General features: G+C 42.5%; 1 protein-coding gene across 1 annotated transcript in view; it reads left to right on the top strand.

Moving 5' to 3' along the window:
• CNTNAP2 (contactin associated protein 2) overlaps positions 1–16,681 on the top strand; it is a 1,198,489-nt gene that overhangs the window by 1,068,956 nt on the left and 112,852 nt on the right. The window contains exons 19-20 of the mRNA XM_038760181.1: positions 8,649–8,885; positions 11,960–12,093. Coding sequence (XP_038616109.1) covers positions 8,649–8,885; positions 11,960–12,093 — 371 coding nt within the window. The remainder of the gene's footprint in view (positions 1–8,648; positions 8,886–11,959; positions 12,094–16,681) is intronic.

The following is a 16,681-nucleotide window of genomic DNA, read 5'->3' on the forward strand; positions in this document are numbered from 1 at the left end:
GCATGCGATTGGAAAACAAAATGGGAAACTAAAACTAAATTGGAAAACTCCTAGCAAAGATGGATTATGGGAAAGCCACTGAAGGTGTGGAACACCCAACCAAGCCCTTGAGAGAGTACAAAAGAATTAAAAGACACGATCCCTGCCCTCAAGGAGCGTAGAATCCATTCTCCCCAATTCAGTGTTTCCTTGCCACTCTGTCCTAGTCACGGGCAGGACTTAAATGAATTCTTCTTCTATCTCTCCTCTGTAACAATTAAAGATCCATCGGCCAGTCCAGCCTGTATTTCCCCTCTTCAAAACAGTTTCAATATCCTCTGAGTTTCTGTCATATATATGTATATATGGTTGTACATATTTATTACTCTATTTATTTATTTATTTATTTATTTTACTTGTACATTTCTATCCTATTTATTTTATTTTGTTGGTATGTTTGGTTCTGTTCTCTGTCTCCCCCTTTTAGACTGTGAGCCCACTGTTGGGTAGGGACTGTCTCTATGTGTTGCCAATTTGTACTTCCCAAGCGCTTAGTACAGTGCTCTGCACATAGTAAGCGCTCAATAAATACGATTGATTGATTGATTCTGTCACATTTAAACCCTGTTTCTGGAACACCTGCTTAAATGGAGCTAGATATCCCTGTCAGGTACCCAGGATAGTCCATAAAACACTATATTCCTTCAACATCTGCACCTCCCCAAGCCCCCTAAACAGAACTGAATGAGGGAGGACGGTGCAGAGAACAGCCAGATGGGACCTGGATTTATGGGGTTTTAACCACTGTGCCTTAGAACAAAGGGTTTTGTTTCCCAGCAGCACCTTTACACACACACACACACACACAAAAAAAAAAAAAAACCACACCCCACACACCCAACCATACCTCCCCAAAAGGCTGGAGTGGCCAACTTTTCAGTTGAAATATTTAAGAGGAGCAATGAAACAGCAAGTGACATGTTTAGGCTAGCCAAATGAATTCCACTGACATAAGACACCACTACAGATTGGTCTGTAACAAGCAGGTGTTTCTCAGGGTAAACATAGGCCATGCAGTGACGGTTTTCTTATTGATGAAATCCATGCTTGGAATTACTGATTGAAAGCTGGTGAGGAACAGCGTTTTTCCCCAGCCTGGTCTGAGTCTGATATGCTCTGAAGCTAACAGACACTCGTGTTGATTGAATATTACCGTATCATAACAAGCATGGAAAATTGTCAAAATAGCATTTGCAATCCAATTTCGTGAAGGGGAGGAGAAGGATGTGCAGTCGGCTACAATTGTTCTTTCACTTCTCCATGCAGTGATTCTGAAGAAAAGCAGAATTGATGATTGCAGGGCCAGATGGCTTTATTCTGGCCTTATCCCATTGTCTCCCTTACCAGAGTCCCAAGTATCACAGCAAGTGGTTTTCAGAGATGCAAGTGTCCAGACAGTCCCTTCTTCAGATGAGCGAGAGAATAATAATTATGGTATTTGTTAAGTGCTTACTGTGGGCCAGGCACTGTACTAAGCACTGGGGTGGGTACAAGCAAATTGGGTTGAACGCAGTCCCTGCCCCACATGGGGCTCACAGTCTCAATCCCCATTTTACAGATGAGGTGACAGAGGCCCAGAGAAGTGAAGTGATTTGCCCAGGGTCATGCACCAGGATTAGAACTCTCGACCTTCTGACCCAGGCCCATGCTCTAGCCATTGCACCATGCTGCCTAGTGCTGAATAGTTTTTTCACATCATCTCTGTAAAATGTCTACAGAGCTCCTCGTGATTGGTTACCACAAGTTAACCTGTAAAATTAAGATATCAGGAGTGAAGTGTGCTGATATTCTGTACAATGTAGGATTGTTTGATGCCATCATGATTGCATTTCCTTATAATGGCTAATCATCAGGACGGTAAGTCGTAACTATATGCCTGAAGGAGCTCAAGGAATTTTACAAGGAGTATCACACAGAAAATAGTTTCCCCAGGAGAAAATGATAAATGCCAGTGTTGTCATTTGTTGAGACATAGACTCTGCTAGGCACTGTGCAGCCTTTCAGTCAATAGTATATTTACTGAGCACTTACTGTGTGCAGAGCACTGTACTAAGTGCTTGGGAGAGTGCAATTTAACAATATAACACATTCCCTGCCCCAACATGCTTATGAACCATTTACCCCCTCTTTGGCGTGTGTGTTTATACTTATATATCTGTATGTACATTCAATTATTCAAGAAGCAGCATCACATAATAGTAAATCAGTAGATAGTAAATAGTAGGTGGTAAATAGTAAATCAGGAAGTGTCCCTACAGACTGCTTCTTCTTGAGGGTTCTAATGGTCATGATGACATTTTTTGGTGATGATGATGGTATTTGTTAAGCGCTTACTTCAACTTCCATCAACTGGTCACTCTCCACTGACTTCTAAACATGCTCATGTCTCCCCATCCTACAGAAACCCTCCTTTGACCCCACGGCTCCCTCCATTTATAGCCCCATCTCCCTCCTCCTATTCCTGCTTCTCTAATGCCAACCTAACTCTGTTCCTTGGCCTCATCTGTCTCACCACGGAACCCATTCTTCTACTCAGCTTCAGTTTATAGACATCTGAACTGTGAAATCCACAAGGATTTATCCAGCCCTGTGCTAATTTTTTCATTTAAAAAATTGCGGAGGGTGGAATGAGTTCAAAGCTGCCTATGTTAATCAAATGCCAAGTAATGCAACTCAGAATCCAATAAAGTCTGCACTCATGTCTCTTCACTTCCTTCATCACTGCAAGCACATCCTCTCTCGTTGTGCCTCCGCAGTCGGTGAGCTACACAGATGACTGAGAGAAACAAGAACCTGGCCATTCTTCAAGAGCATGCGGGCTTACCGAGAGGATTTAGAAATGTGTACAAAGAAGGATATTAGCTTTCACTTTTTGACTCTCCAAATGAATCACTTTTGTATTGCTAGCTCTTCTGAGTCAATATTAGGCTTTCAGAATAGTCGAAGCTTTAGGAGACAAATATTCCAAGATTTCTAGCAAGGTTTTCTTTACCAGTGCTAATCAAGTGCATAATCAGTGGCCTAATTGTAGGGTCATTTCCACAAATCTTTTTTAAAAGATATGTCCCCAGGGTTTTGGGGTGTGTCATGACCTAGCAAAGGAAAGCCACATATAAAAAATGGGGCCCAGTTTTTTTTAATGTCATTTAAGTGCTTACTATGTTCCAGGCACTGTATTCAGAACTGGGTAGATACAATATAATTAGTTTGGGCACAGTCCATATCCCACATGGGATTCAAGCAATGTGGTCTGATGGATAGACCCAGGCCTAAGAGTCTGAAGTACCTAGGTTCTAATATTAGCTCAACCACTTGTCTGCTGTGTGACCTTAGGCAGGTCACTTCACTTCTCTGTGCCTCAGTTACCTCATCTGTAAAATGGGGATTAAGACTATGAGCCCCATGTGGGCCAGGGACTGTGTCCAACCTGATTATCTTGTATCTACCCCAGCACTTAGTACAGTGACTGTCCCATTGTAAGCGCTTAGCAAATACCATTTTTAAAAATCCCCATTGTACAGATGAGGCAACTGAGGCACAGAGAAGTCAAGTGATTTGCCTAAGGTCATACAGCAGACGAGTGGCAGAGCTGGGATTAGAACCCAGTTCCTCTGACTCCCAGCCCATGCGCCTTCCACTAGGCCACACTGCTTCACAATTGTTCAATTGTCTGCATTGTGAAAGCTACCTAAAGAAAAGCAGCTCTTGATAACAATGTCCTTCCCAAAAACATAGTTGTGCTTGGAGCTCAAGTCACCAAAAACACCCTAGGATTTGGAAACTGCCATTGAGAACCACTGAAGAACCTCAGTCCTAAAATTTCAGGATTGAGAACCTGCACAAGAATGACTGACAAGAATCTCTGATGAGAGCTTTTCGCAGCAAAACAAGCAAGGCATGAATTCCTTGTAGATCTTCACAATCCAGACAAAACAAATGTTTAGCAAAGCCTCAGGTCCTGGAATTCAGAACAAGCAAAGAGATATATATGACAAGTGGTGGAATGTCAGTGCTGAAGAGGTTCAAGTCTAACCAGATGTTTTCTATTCCTGGGTTGCATTTGGAAGGCATTTCAGATAAAGACTGTCTTTTTAACCTGGTGTTCTCATGTCATGACAACTGGAGATGATCAGTTAAGCGGAAAGGAAGCGTATTAAATTACCAGTCCCATAGTAGCTTCTGGGCTTACTAACAGGCTGTCTTTTGAAATATAAAATAAAGAAACAGTTTCTTCAACTTGGCCTGGCATCATCAGTCGCCTTTCTGTTTTTCAAGAGGCATCACCTGATCTGCCTTCCTGTAATCCAGAAAGCATCACCTTATCCAAAGGATTGGATTGTCTTTTATTTGACAGCAGTGAAATTCTTGAGTTGCCCGAGATAAAGTGCTCTAAGTTATTCATGTTCTGCATTGTTCATGTTGTTCATGTTCATGGTTCATGTTCATTGTTCATGCTAAGTTATTCATGTTCTGCATTGCAATTAAGCGCTTCACTCATGAAAATGGAGGCTTAAATGGATAAAGACATCAGTGTGGCTCTTCTTATGTTCGTATCAAAATATTTCACGTGAAAGGTTTGTTCTTCACTTCTCACGATCTTGCACCTACTCTAGCACTTAGTAAGGTGCTTGGTACATAATAATCGCTTAAGACTGCCACCATTATTATTACTGCTATTATTCGCTTAGTTGAGGATCATAAACAATGAAGCTCCCAACTACATGTATGTATAAATACTTAAACATGCTAAGGCAGGTCCCAGTCACCATATCCCTTGTCCTTGATTGGCTGATTCTTGCCAGAAAATTTTTCTCTCATTTTCCCCACAGGAGCCACATGGATCCATTTGGGCAGTTGCTATTCATGTCATCCTCAACCCCACAGTACTTACGCAAATTTCTATAAATTATAAATATATCATTAATTTTTATATTAATGTCTGTCTTCCCATCTAGACCGTAAGATCACTGTGAGCAGGGACTATGTATACAAAATCTGTTGTATTGTACTCTCCCAAGCGCTTAGTACAGTGCTCTGCACACAATGTGTTCAATAAATACCATTGATGATGAGGAGCCATGAGGCAGATTGAGGCCAAATGAATCCCCTCACCAGTGGGGCTTTAGGGTCTGTGAACAGTGACTTATAGTGTGAGAGGGGGTTTTCCTCAGATTTTTATTTATAGACCTGGAGTTTGGCCCTTCCAACCAGTTCAGAATGTGAGGTCACCTGCATTGTCCTCAGCTCAGACACAAAGGGCTGACTCCAGATGCAATTAGTTGGTATCAAGGGATGCTTGTAGAATGGTGAGTTTACAGGTTCTAGTGCTTTGTTCAGTTTTGATGATGCTTTACTAGTGTGTCCTGGAATTATTAGTGTTGCCTCAGAAATATCAGAAAAGGTTCTATTACCAAAGTTGTTGCTGACCAGCAGGAGAAATCCAATAACCTTAATAGCGGTTATGCAAAAAGATGTATAAACAAAAGATAGCCCGAAGGAACTCTAAAATAATCCTCCAATTATCCCCAAATTGATCACTCCTTTACTAAATTGGAGTGTAAATCTGAAGTCTCTACATTATTGAGGATATGGAGAATTTAGGGAGGACTAGAGGAGAGCCTCAAAGACAATCCAAAGCTAGAAGAAAGGCTATTAGTAACGGGATTATTTAGTCTGAAGAGGTTTACAGGAGATTTAACAAGGCTATAGTTCTGTGTTATTTTACACAGATACGAGATCAGCTGTTCTTCAAGTCCTCTGGAAATCATATCAAGGAATCCACTTAAATTGGAAGCGTAAAGAAACTGATCATTTTCTGACAGCGAGGGTCTGTTTGATGTTGGAAGAAGTCACTGAGAGAGTTTGAGAAATCTCATTCACAGGATGCTTTTAGAGATAGGATAGATGAGGTCCTGTCAGTAGACTGGGATAAGAGTTAGATACCTCTCAAATTTCTTTCCTGCTCCATGATTTGTAGTACCAGACATTTGAAATTTTGTGATCTATGGCTGACATATTGTCTCAGTTTCCTCATTCATCATATGGGGTTAAAATCAACTAGTATTTGCTGGGCACTTTCTATTTTCTTCAATTTTTTATTTCAATGGCATTTATTGAGCACTTATTCTATGCAGAGAACTGTACTGAGCTCTTGGAAAAGTACAATACCACAGAATTAGCAGACACATTCTGTGTGCAGAGCACTCTGCTGAGTGCTTAAAAAAGGAGAGTGGAGTTGTTCTATATGCTCCTTCAAGGAGCTTCCAATCCATTTGCCCTCCTTCTTAGAAAGTGAACCCTATGTGACTTCTGTATCTGTGGCTTGTCTGATTTTCTGGTATCTATCTCAGTGCTTGGTGCAAAGTAAGCACTTAAGTGCTGACAGTAGTATTAATAACTGTGTTATTAATAATCATTTCAGGAAGTGATGTAACTGGATCTTGTCTAGTGTGCCCTAGCTAAGATGGAGAATTTCGTTTGTTTACTCTTTCCCAAAACCACTGTATATCAGTGGGCAATTGAATCACTTTACTGAATTTGGACCAGGATAATAAAAACAAATTTTCGTGGTGAGGCATTTTGTATTAACACTCCACTACTGTGAAACAGGCGTTCTGTATGATAGATCATGTCCTATAAATGAATGCTTCTGTAACAGTTCCTTCAGTGGTATTTTTCTTATTTTCCCCAAAGGCCCAACTATTCCCCTGCTTGATTGATCTTTAAACCATTTAGAAATGAGAAATGACAGCTGATCACTCTCCCCACCTTCACAGCCTTATTGAAGGGAAATCCCTCCAAAAAGCCTTCCCTGAGTAGACCTTCATTTCCTCTTCTCCCACTCCCTCCTGTGTCCATTCATTCAGTCATATTTATTGAGCGCTTACTGTACGCAGGGCCCTGTACTAAGCGCTTAGAAAGTACAATTCAGCAACAAATAGAGACAATCCCTGCCCTTACCCTTTCACTTGGATGTGTACCCTTGTTACACCTCTCCGTCAGCCCCACAGCACTTCACTCAATCTATCCACTGGACCACCACTGATGATTCATTGCCTTTCACAGCTGCTTCAGCATCTTTCCTCCCCCTACCCTCTTCTTTTCCTTCCAAAATGGCCCCCCAAGTCCCATAGATGGAAAGGTGCTGTCAGAGGTAACGGCATTAGAGTTTTATGCCTCAGAGAGAGTGGAAAGGGGAAAAAACACCCTGACCTGGGGGCTTCTTGGACCACCCCCCCACAAGAACCTTAGACTGCTCTCTACAACCATCATCTGTATCACTAGTCTGTCGGCTTATAGGTGGGTGAGACTGATGGAACTCCATAACGTAAGGCTGTTAGATGGCAAGAATGCCATATTGAGTCAGCCCCAATAGCTCCCTGGCCCATTATTCTGTGAATGGGGGGGGCACCAAAGGACATCTGTTGGAAGAATATGATGGTGACACTGAATGAGCGTCAATCCAGTTACATTAGAGACGTAAAATCCAGGAATTAAACCGTCAGCTTCACTGTGCTTAAGTAACTGGCTCAGTGCTTTGCACATAACTTGTGTCTATTCCAGTGGTTAATATAGTGCTTGGCCCATAGTAAGCACTTAACAAATCCCATTAATGGTATTTATTGAGTGCTCTTGGTGTGCAGAGCCCTGTACTAAACTCTTGGGAAAGTACAGTCCCCCAGAGCTGTTAGACACATTCCCTGCCCACAGGGAGCTTATGGTCTAGGGGGACAGGGAGATGTTTATATAAATAAGTAAATTATAGATATGTTCATAAGTGCTGTGGGGCTGAGGGTCAGGTGAATACCAAGTTACCGTATAAAAGTGGCATGACCTAGAGGAAAAAGCACAGGCCTACGGGTCAGAAGACCTAGGTTCTAATCCCAGCTCTGCTCCTTACCTGCTGTATGACATTGGGCAAGTCTCTTCTCAGTGCCTCAGTTTCCTCATCTGTAAAATGGGGAATAAGTACCTGTTTTCCCTCTCTGCTCATCTGTGTCCACCTTCTCTGTCGTCCCCTCTTGGCTGTAAGCTCATTCATTCATTGAGTTGTATTTATTAAGAGCTTACTGTTTGCAGAGTGGGCTGGGAACATGACTGCTAACTCTGTTGTCTTGCAGTCCTCCATGTGCTTAGTATGGTACTCTGCACGTAGTAAACACTCAATAAATACCATTGATTCACTGAGCCTCATCATCTTGTATCTATCCCAGCACCTAGTACATGCCTAGTCCAATAAAAAGTACTTAACAAATACCACAATTGCTATTATTTATCCTTTATTTTTATTATTAGCATAGGAGGTTATAAGCTCGTTGTGGGCAGGGAATGTGCCCGTTGTTGTATTCTCCCAAGTGCTTAGTAGAGTGCTTTGCCTACAGTAAGTGCTCAATAAATATGAATGAATGAATAAATAAATACTGATGATGATGGCAGCATTTACATACTATCTATCTATCTATCTATCTATCTATCTATCTATATATATATATATATACACACACCCTATACATATGAGCATATACCACTCACTCTATATTCATTTAGGCAGTTTTCCAGGTGTCTCAATTTTCTTTTTCCTCTTTTCTTTTCCTTTTATTACTCATCAGATGTCGGCGCGTTTTTTGAAGAGGGGATGTGGCTCCGGTATAACTTCCAGTCTCCAGTGGCCGGCAGCAAGGATTCTCCCAGCAGAACTGGGAATTCAGCAGAACCCCAGAACGCTGCACCTGACCTGGTCAAAGAAACTCTAAGTTTCAGCTTCAGCACAACCAAGTCTCCCTGCATACTCTTCTACGTCAGTTCGTATACCGCAGACTTCCTGGCAGTTCTGGTTAGGCCGGCTGGTAAGAATTACCTCTGACCCAATCTTCTCAGAAAAAAAAAAAGTCTTGAAGGTTTAGTTTGGAATAAAATGTCATGTCCTATCTCCAAGGCCAAAGGCATTGATGAAAGCCCCAAGGCTTAGTAGTTTGGAAGCAGGCAGACCAGAAATACTACTACTACTACTAACATTTCCTAAATGCTAGCGGTAGTAGTAGTAGTAGTAGTGCAGGTGCCAGGCTCTGTGCTAAGCACTGGGCTAGATAATAATAATAATAATAATAATAATGATATTTGTTAAGCACTTACTATGTGCTGAGAACTGTTCTAAGTGTTGGGGTAGATACAGAGTAATCAGGTTGTTCCATATGGGGCTCACAGGCTTCATTCCCATTTTACAGATGAGGTAACTGAGGCCCAGAGAAGTTAAGTGACTTGCCCAAAATCACACAGCTGACAAGTGGCAGAAGGTGGATTAGAACCCATGACCTCTGACTCCCAAACCCGTGCTCTTTCCACTAAGCCTTGCTGGTACAAGCTAAGCAGGTTGGATACAGTTCAGATCCCACATGGGGCTCACAGTGTTAATCCCCATTTTACACATGAGGTAACTGAGGCACAGAGAGGTGAAATGACTTGCCCGAGTTCACAGAGCAGACAAGTGGCAGAGCCAAGGTTAGAGCCCAGGTCCTCTGGCTCTCAGGCCCATGTTCTTCCCACAGGGCGATGCTGCTCCTCACAAAAAAATCTGACACGTCAGCCCACTGAACTAGGATTCAGGGATTTTGTCTTCCATTCTTAAATCTGTTTGTCCTCAAGTCTCTTTTCAGATTTTCCAGGAAGAAGGAGCATTTTGGAAAGGAAATTTCTAGTGGAAAATTTTTCTTTTGGCCCAGTTCTGTGTAAACCAAATTCAGTCCTTCGGGTTCATTCTATAGCTTGCAGAGGTTCTGATCCACCTGATGGACAGCAAGCATTTTGGGCCTTTTAATGATAATAATAGTAATAATATTCATCAAGTGCTTACTGGTTGCAAGGCACCGTACTAAACCCTGGGGTGGAGACAAACAATCAGGTTGGATACAGACCCTGACCCAAATAGGGCTCAAAGTCTTAATCCCCACTTTACAGATGAAGAAACTAAGGCACAGAGAAGTGAAGTGACTTGACCAAGGTCATACAGCAGCAAGTGGTGGAATCAGGATTAGAACCCATGATCTTCTGACTCCCGGACCTGTTATCCATCCACTATCCCACGCTGCTTCACCTTCCAGTCCTGACTCTCCTTCGACCTGCACTACGGGAGCTCTGAGCACAGAATCAGCCATTCAGAAAGGCTGGCAGCAGGATGAGAACAGCAATGCAGAGTTCCCAGTATTCCCGATTACCAGTTGTCAATCTGGAGAATGTCTGAGCTAATCACATAGGAGAATGAGATATCAAAGCTTAAAATCTAACCCTGACCGGTACAACCTAAAACATCGAGGCCAGACCCTCAGTATTATGACAAAGTATTCTATTTTCCACAACCTCTTTTGCTCGGGGGAAAAGAGAGCTGAGCAAGGTTCTGACTTTCAGGCAGGCGTGAAGTTGGGAATTTCTTTTTTGAAACGATTCTGTTACGTCTCTGCAGACTCGGCCACTGCATGGGTTTAAAGTAGACACACTCCTTCTCTGTGTCTCTGATTCCTCATTTTAAAAATCAGAAATATGTTGTCTTCCCACTGCCTGATTTGCAGTGACCTTGGTGAAAACTAAATCAATAATGCAGTGGAGGGCTTTGGGCTCTTCAATCAACTAATCAATCGTATTTATGAAGTGTTTCCTATGTGCAGAGCACTGTACTGTGCTCTTGGGAGTATAGAATACAACAGAATTGCAGATACATTCCCTGCCCATAATGAGCTTGCAGTCTAGTGGGGGAGTGGATAAATACAAAATTTAATTGTCAACATTATAATTTGGGAAGCAGCATGATCTAGTGGATAGTACATCAATCAGAAAATCAGGAGATCTGGATTCTAATCAGTGGTGAGTTCTGGCCCAAAAGTTTAAAAATGCTATCCATGCTCTCTCCACTTGTCCATGCTACCTCTCCTTTATTAAGTGTTAAGGACTGGGTCAAGCGCTGGGATACGTGCAGGATCTTTAGATCAGATACGATCCTTATACCACATTGAGTCTCACAGTCTAATAGGGAGGGGGAAAAGATATTTTAGCCCCATCTTACTGATGAGGAAACTGAGGCACAAAGAGGTAAAGGGATTTGCTCATGGTGACACAACCGGTAAGTGGCAAAGCCTGGACTAGAACCCAGGTCTCGCGTCTCCCAAGCCCAAGATTAGGCAGCATTTCCTGACACACACCCACGTGGGAATTTCTGAGCAACCAACCAACAACTTTTCCGTGAAATGTTTCATACAGTAGGTTTGTCTTTGTGGAGAAAAGAAAAATCATCGGAAGAAGTTTGCAAGACAGTTCGGCAGAAAAAGGGGACTTAGGCATCTAAAGGCTCTCTCTCCCTTTAATGTGCTTTTTGATAGATGCTTTTTCTAGGAAAAAATAAACGGCTTTGTTTTCATGGTTTCCAGGAGGCTACCAAAACTCCCATGTATTTATCTTTTGTAAATTGTATTTACTTTTAATTTTGCATAGTCATAATTATTTCATACCCCAGGTGCCCCACTCTGCGTGTGCCATGAGACCACTCCTATGCCCTCTGTTGATTTTTAATTTCAAACACTGATTTGGAGCGGCAAACAGCAGTCTCCACAGAGCTGTAGTGTGATATCTGTTCAGATTCATAAATTCCAGGCACCATCCCAACTTTTTTAATTTGCACCATTTGCTACTTTGATGGGGAGATGATGGTCACTGATGACTCGTTGTTTGTGAACTGTAAAGACTTGCCCTCCTGCATGTGGGGTGCCCAAACCTCGGGCATCAGGCTGACTCTGGGCTGTCTCCGGAAAGCTCGAAACGAAAATGGTTTTAATGGAGCGAACGAGAGCCGTCAGCAATTTACAGGGGGGAACAATAAGAACGTAAGGGACATAAGTAAGGAAGTGGCTAAAGTGCCATTCTTTCATCCACACAGGAACCTTACAGATTCGGTACAACTTGGGAAGCACCAGAGAGCCCTATAATATTGATATAGACCATAGAAACGTGGCCAATGGACAGCCCCATAGTGTTAACATTACCCGGAATGGAAAGGACATCATTCTCCAGGTAAAAAATACGTTGGAGTCTTTATGTACTGTAACACTTTCCGTTTTTATTGCTATTATGTCTCCCCCTGCAATTTCACGATGAGCAAAGAGAAATATAGTTCTTGCTGGAAGAGCAATAACTGAGCTAATGGCAAAGAAACTATTTGGGGAAAAGCAGAACAAATATTGACTCAGGCATCGATAGCGTTGACCTTCCAAATTTAGATCTGTATCTCTGTCCACTGTCAAGATTGGACAGTCTGATCTCTAGGTATAATGCCGTCTTTTGTCATGTACTACAACTAGGGACCTCTTGGTATCTCTTCATGTCTCACTCTCTTTCTAAAACAGTGCTTTGCACACAGTAAGTGCTTAACAAATACCATCATTGTTATTGTTTCACACACACACACACACACACACACACACACATTCCTGCTACTGCTTTCCCTTCAAATTAGGAGGACTCACTTCCCTCAGGAATCCCAGATTTTCAGCTTGGACTTCAGCAAATACAGGAGTGGCTGTCTTACGATACTTTGGTTTTGCTTCAGCTTATTTTGTGGTCCCCATCCCCCCTTCCCCTGGTTTTTACTGTGAGGGAACCATCAGAGCAGGTCGCATGAATAAAATATAACCGTAGAAGGTCTCCTTGGGAACTAAGCCAAAGGTTCAAGGATGGGAGCCGTCGGCACATTCTGTAGAAAGAGATCAAAATAGATACCTGACAGGGAAAGGGGGAAAAAAACCACAGCAGGGGAATGCTTTGTTGGTTGAGAACAGTGTCATTTGGCTGGAGTTTAGCAGTCTCTCAGGACTCATTTGGATTCAGTTTGGCTACAGTGGTTCAATTCTCTCTGTGGGGAGTGAGAATAGGGAAGAGTCACACATCTGGTCTGCCAGGCAACAGCCACCTCCACTGGAATTTTTGATTGAGCGGATCCATCACTCAATATCAACAAATCAACTTATCACCACCTTTCAATAAATGTAGATAAAATATAATCCAATTTTTTCTCTGCTTAGACCAGTACACTTCAACCCATAGCACTGGTAGTGCTACATGGAATGTGTTATGTGCTTAAGCCCCATGGTCGTGTTGGCTGTTCTAAATGATATGCTGTTTTTATTTCCTTAGCTAACTGTTGGGTCTCACTATTCCAAAAAGATTAACTGCTAAATTCATTGTGTCCCTAGGGCTTAAGGTCAGCAAATATTTCCCGCCTTCTTCCAGTGCCTTCTGATGGTCCAGGAAGGACAAGTACTACTTGATTTGTATTTTCAAAACAAAAGATTAGACTGTTAGACTCCCAGCAAGACTTTTCTGTGGAATATAAAAATTGGGGTCATTTTGCTCTATAGCTAAAAATGAAGTTCAAAATCAGACATCCTGGGCTTAGGACTCCCAAAGAAAGTTATGCAATAAAGAACTTTCTCCATGATCCAATAGAGAGTTCTGGGTAGGAGGTCCCAGACAGCTAGAATCTCAACCCAATTCCTAGACCAGACAAGATCAAAGTCAGGATTTAATTGGTGACACAATTGGGAAAAGATCACAAAGGAAAGACAAAGTTTGCTTGGTAGAGTTTACAGCCAATGAGGCCTAAGACTGTCAGGGCCAAGCAGAGGATTTAGTGAACAAAAGTCATCAGCACTTACTCTGTGCAGAACACTCTACTAAGCATTCAGTAAATGCAGCATTCAGTAAATAAGCTAAACCCTACACTAGGCTTGGGGAATGGTCAAGGAGATATGATTTAGTCTGTGATAACCCTCAAATTAAGATAATTTTTGAATTAACCTGTTTCAGCTTCATTTTTACCCCATGTCTAGCTTGGATAGAGAGAAGTAAAATACCACATGAAGATCTCTTTTAGACTGTGAGCCCACTGTTGGGTAGGGACTGTCTCTATATGTTGCCAACTTGTACTTCCCAAGCACTTAGCACAGTGCTCTGCACACAGTAAGCGCTCAATAAATACAATTGATTGATCTCTTCTGGCTGGGACTAAGGGGGAGGAGGCCATCGATCAGTCAATCAATAAGTGGTATTTATTGAGCTTTTAATAATGTTCAGAGCACTGTACTAAGCACTTGGGGAGTACTACAGAATTAGCACACATATTCCCTGACCAAAACGAGCTTACAGTCTAGAGGGAGGAATCAATGTCATTTACTGAGTACTTACTGTGTATAGAGCACTGGACAGCACTGTCCTAAGTGCTTGAGAGAGTACAATAGAATTGGTAGGCCTGATCCCTACCCACAGTGAGCTTACAGTCTAGTCAGGGGGAGACAGAAATGAAAATAAATTACAGATAGGGGAACCAACAGAGTATAAAGATATGTACATAAGTGTGGTGGGGATGGGGGCGAGTATTAAAGTGCTAAGGGATACAGACCCAAGCATATAGGTAATGCAGAGGGAGGGAGACTAGGGAGGGGGGATGAGAGGTTCATCAGGAAAGCTTTCCTATGTATGATTTTAGTTGGGCAGGTCATCAAATAGGAAGGGGGAAGGAGTTCCGGGCAGAAAGGAGGGCAAGAGCAAGACAGATGAGATTGAAGCCCAGTAAATAGGTTGGTGTTAGGAGAGAGAAGTGTGCAGACCAGGTTGTAGTGAGAGAGGAGAAGTGTGGCTTAGTGGATAGAGCTCGGGCCTGAGAGTCAGAAGGACCTGGGTTCCAATTCCAGCTCCGCCACATGTCTGCTGTATGACCCTGGGCAACTCCCGGGCCTTAGTTACCTCATCTGTGAAATGGGGATAAGGAGTGTGAGCCCCATTCAGTCGTATTTATTGAGTGCTTACTGTGTTCCAATCACTATACAAAGCATGTGGGACAGAGACTTTGTCCAACTTGATTAATGTGTACCTACCCCAGTGCTTAGTACAGTGTATGACACATAGTAATCATTTAACAAGTACCGTAATTATTCATTGCTATTATTACTTGTACGTATTTACTATTCTATTTATTTTAATTTGTTAGTATGTTTTGTTGTCTGTCTCCCCCTTCTAGACTGTGAGCCCATTGTTGGGTAGGGACCGTCTCTATATGTTTCCTACTTGTACTTCCCAAGTGCTTAGTACAGTGCTCTGCACACAGTAAGCACTCAATAAATATGATTGAATGAGTTAATTAATTAGGAGGTAGGCTGGGTAGGAGGGGAAGAACTGAGTGATTAAATGTCTTAAAGCTGATGGGATGGAGTTTCTCTTTGATGCAGAGATGGATGGACAACTGCTGGAGGTTTTTGAGGAGAGGGTAGATAGGCACAGAATGATTTTTGAGAAAAATGATCCAGGCAGCCAAGGGCAGTGTATGGACTGAGGAGGGAAGAGGCTGCTTGGCTGATGCAGAAGTTGAGGCGGGATATGGCAAGTGCTAGGACCAACGTGGTTGCAGTTTTGATGGAGAGGAAGAGGTGGATTCTAGAAATGATGTGAAGGTTGAACTGATATTTTAGAGATAGACTGAATGTGCAGGTTGAATGAAAGCGATGTTAACGGCGACCTGGGAGGGGAACTCATTCATTCAGGAACAAGTAGTGGGGTCAGAAGTCACCCTGGAGAAACACTCTGTGTTTAGGTGTATGCAGCAGATGACTATGAAATAGCTCAAGTGAGAAGCAGCATGGCTGAGTGGATAGAGCATAGGCCTGAGAGTCAGAAAGACCTGCATTCTAGTCCCGCCTCTGCCACTTGTCTTCTCAGTGACCTTGGGCAAGTCACTTAACTTCTCTAAGCCTCAGCTACCTCATCAGTAAAATGGTGATTAAGCCTGTCAGCCCCATGTGTCCAACCTAGTTAGCTTGCATCTACCCCAGTGCTTAGTACAGTGCCTGGCACATAGTAAGCGCTTGATAAATGCCGTACCCCCCAAAAATGCATTATACACCTTGCATGTAATGTCACTCACAACTCAATGTCCACTTTTCTCAACTGTCACCAGTGGCCACCCTTGTTCTAGCCCCAGTCTTGAAGCAAGCCAGTCTGAATGACCTAGTATCAAGACCAGGCATTACATACAGCTCCCTGTCATAAACCTAGTCCCTTTCTAAGCCCTCCTTGTATTGCAGTTTCCTGATCGATGCACAGGTGATTTATTAAGTGAGAGCCAAATGCTCTGGAAGACCCAAGTCACATCACATGGATGAGAAAATCATCCTGAAAGTGGTTTTATTCTTACTCTTATTCTTACTTTTGGATCAGGTCTTGTACTTCATAGGTACCATTTACTTACGTATTTAATTTAGTTGTCCAGACTTTTCACCTCTACCAGTTGCATGTTTTCAGTCTTATGAGAGAAACAGCAAGGCCCTAGTGAAGAGTCAGGATACCCAGGTTCTAGTCCTGACTTGGCCACTTGCCTGTTGTGTGGCCTGGAGAACTCTGTGTAAAGAGCACCATACTCAGCACTAAGGAGATTACAGTGCAACAGAGTTGTTAGATTTGTTCCCTGCCCACAGGGAGCTTATGTTCTAGCCTACCAGTGGCTACTTTTCCAAACTTCAACCCTATTAAGTATCTTTCTTTTCAGGCTCCTGCCATGTTCATTTTGTAAAGAATGCTGTGGCATATAAAAGGGAAATTATTAACCCAATGA

This window comes from Tachyglossus aculeatus, chromosome 18 (assembly GCF_015852505.1).
Source record: "Tachyglossus aculeatus isolate mTacAcu1 chromosome 18, mTacAcu1.pri, whole genome shotgun sequence".
Taxonomy (NCBI): Eukaryota; Metazoa; Chordata; class Mammalia; order Monotremata; family Tachyglossidae; genus Tachyglossus; species Tachyglossus aculeatus.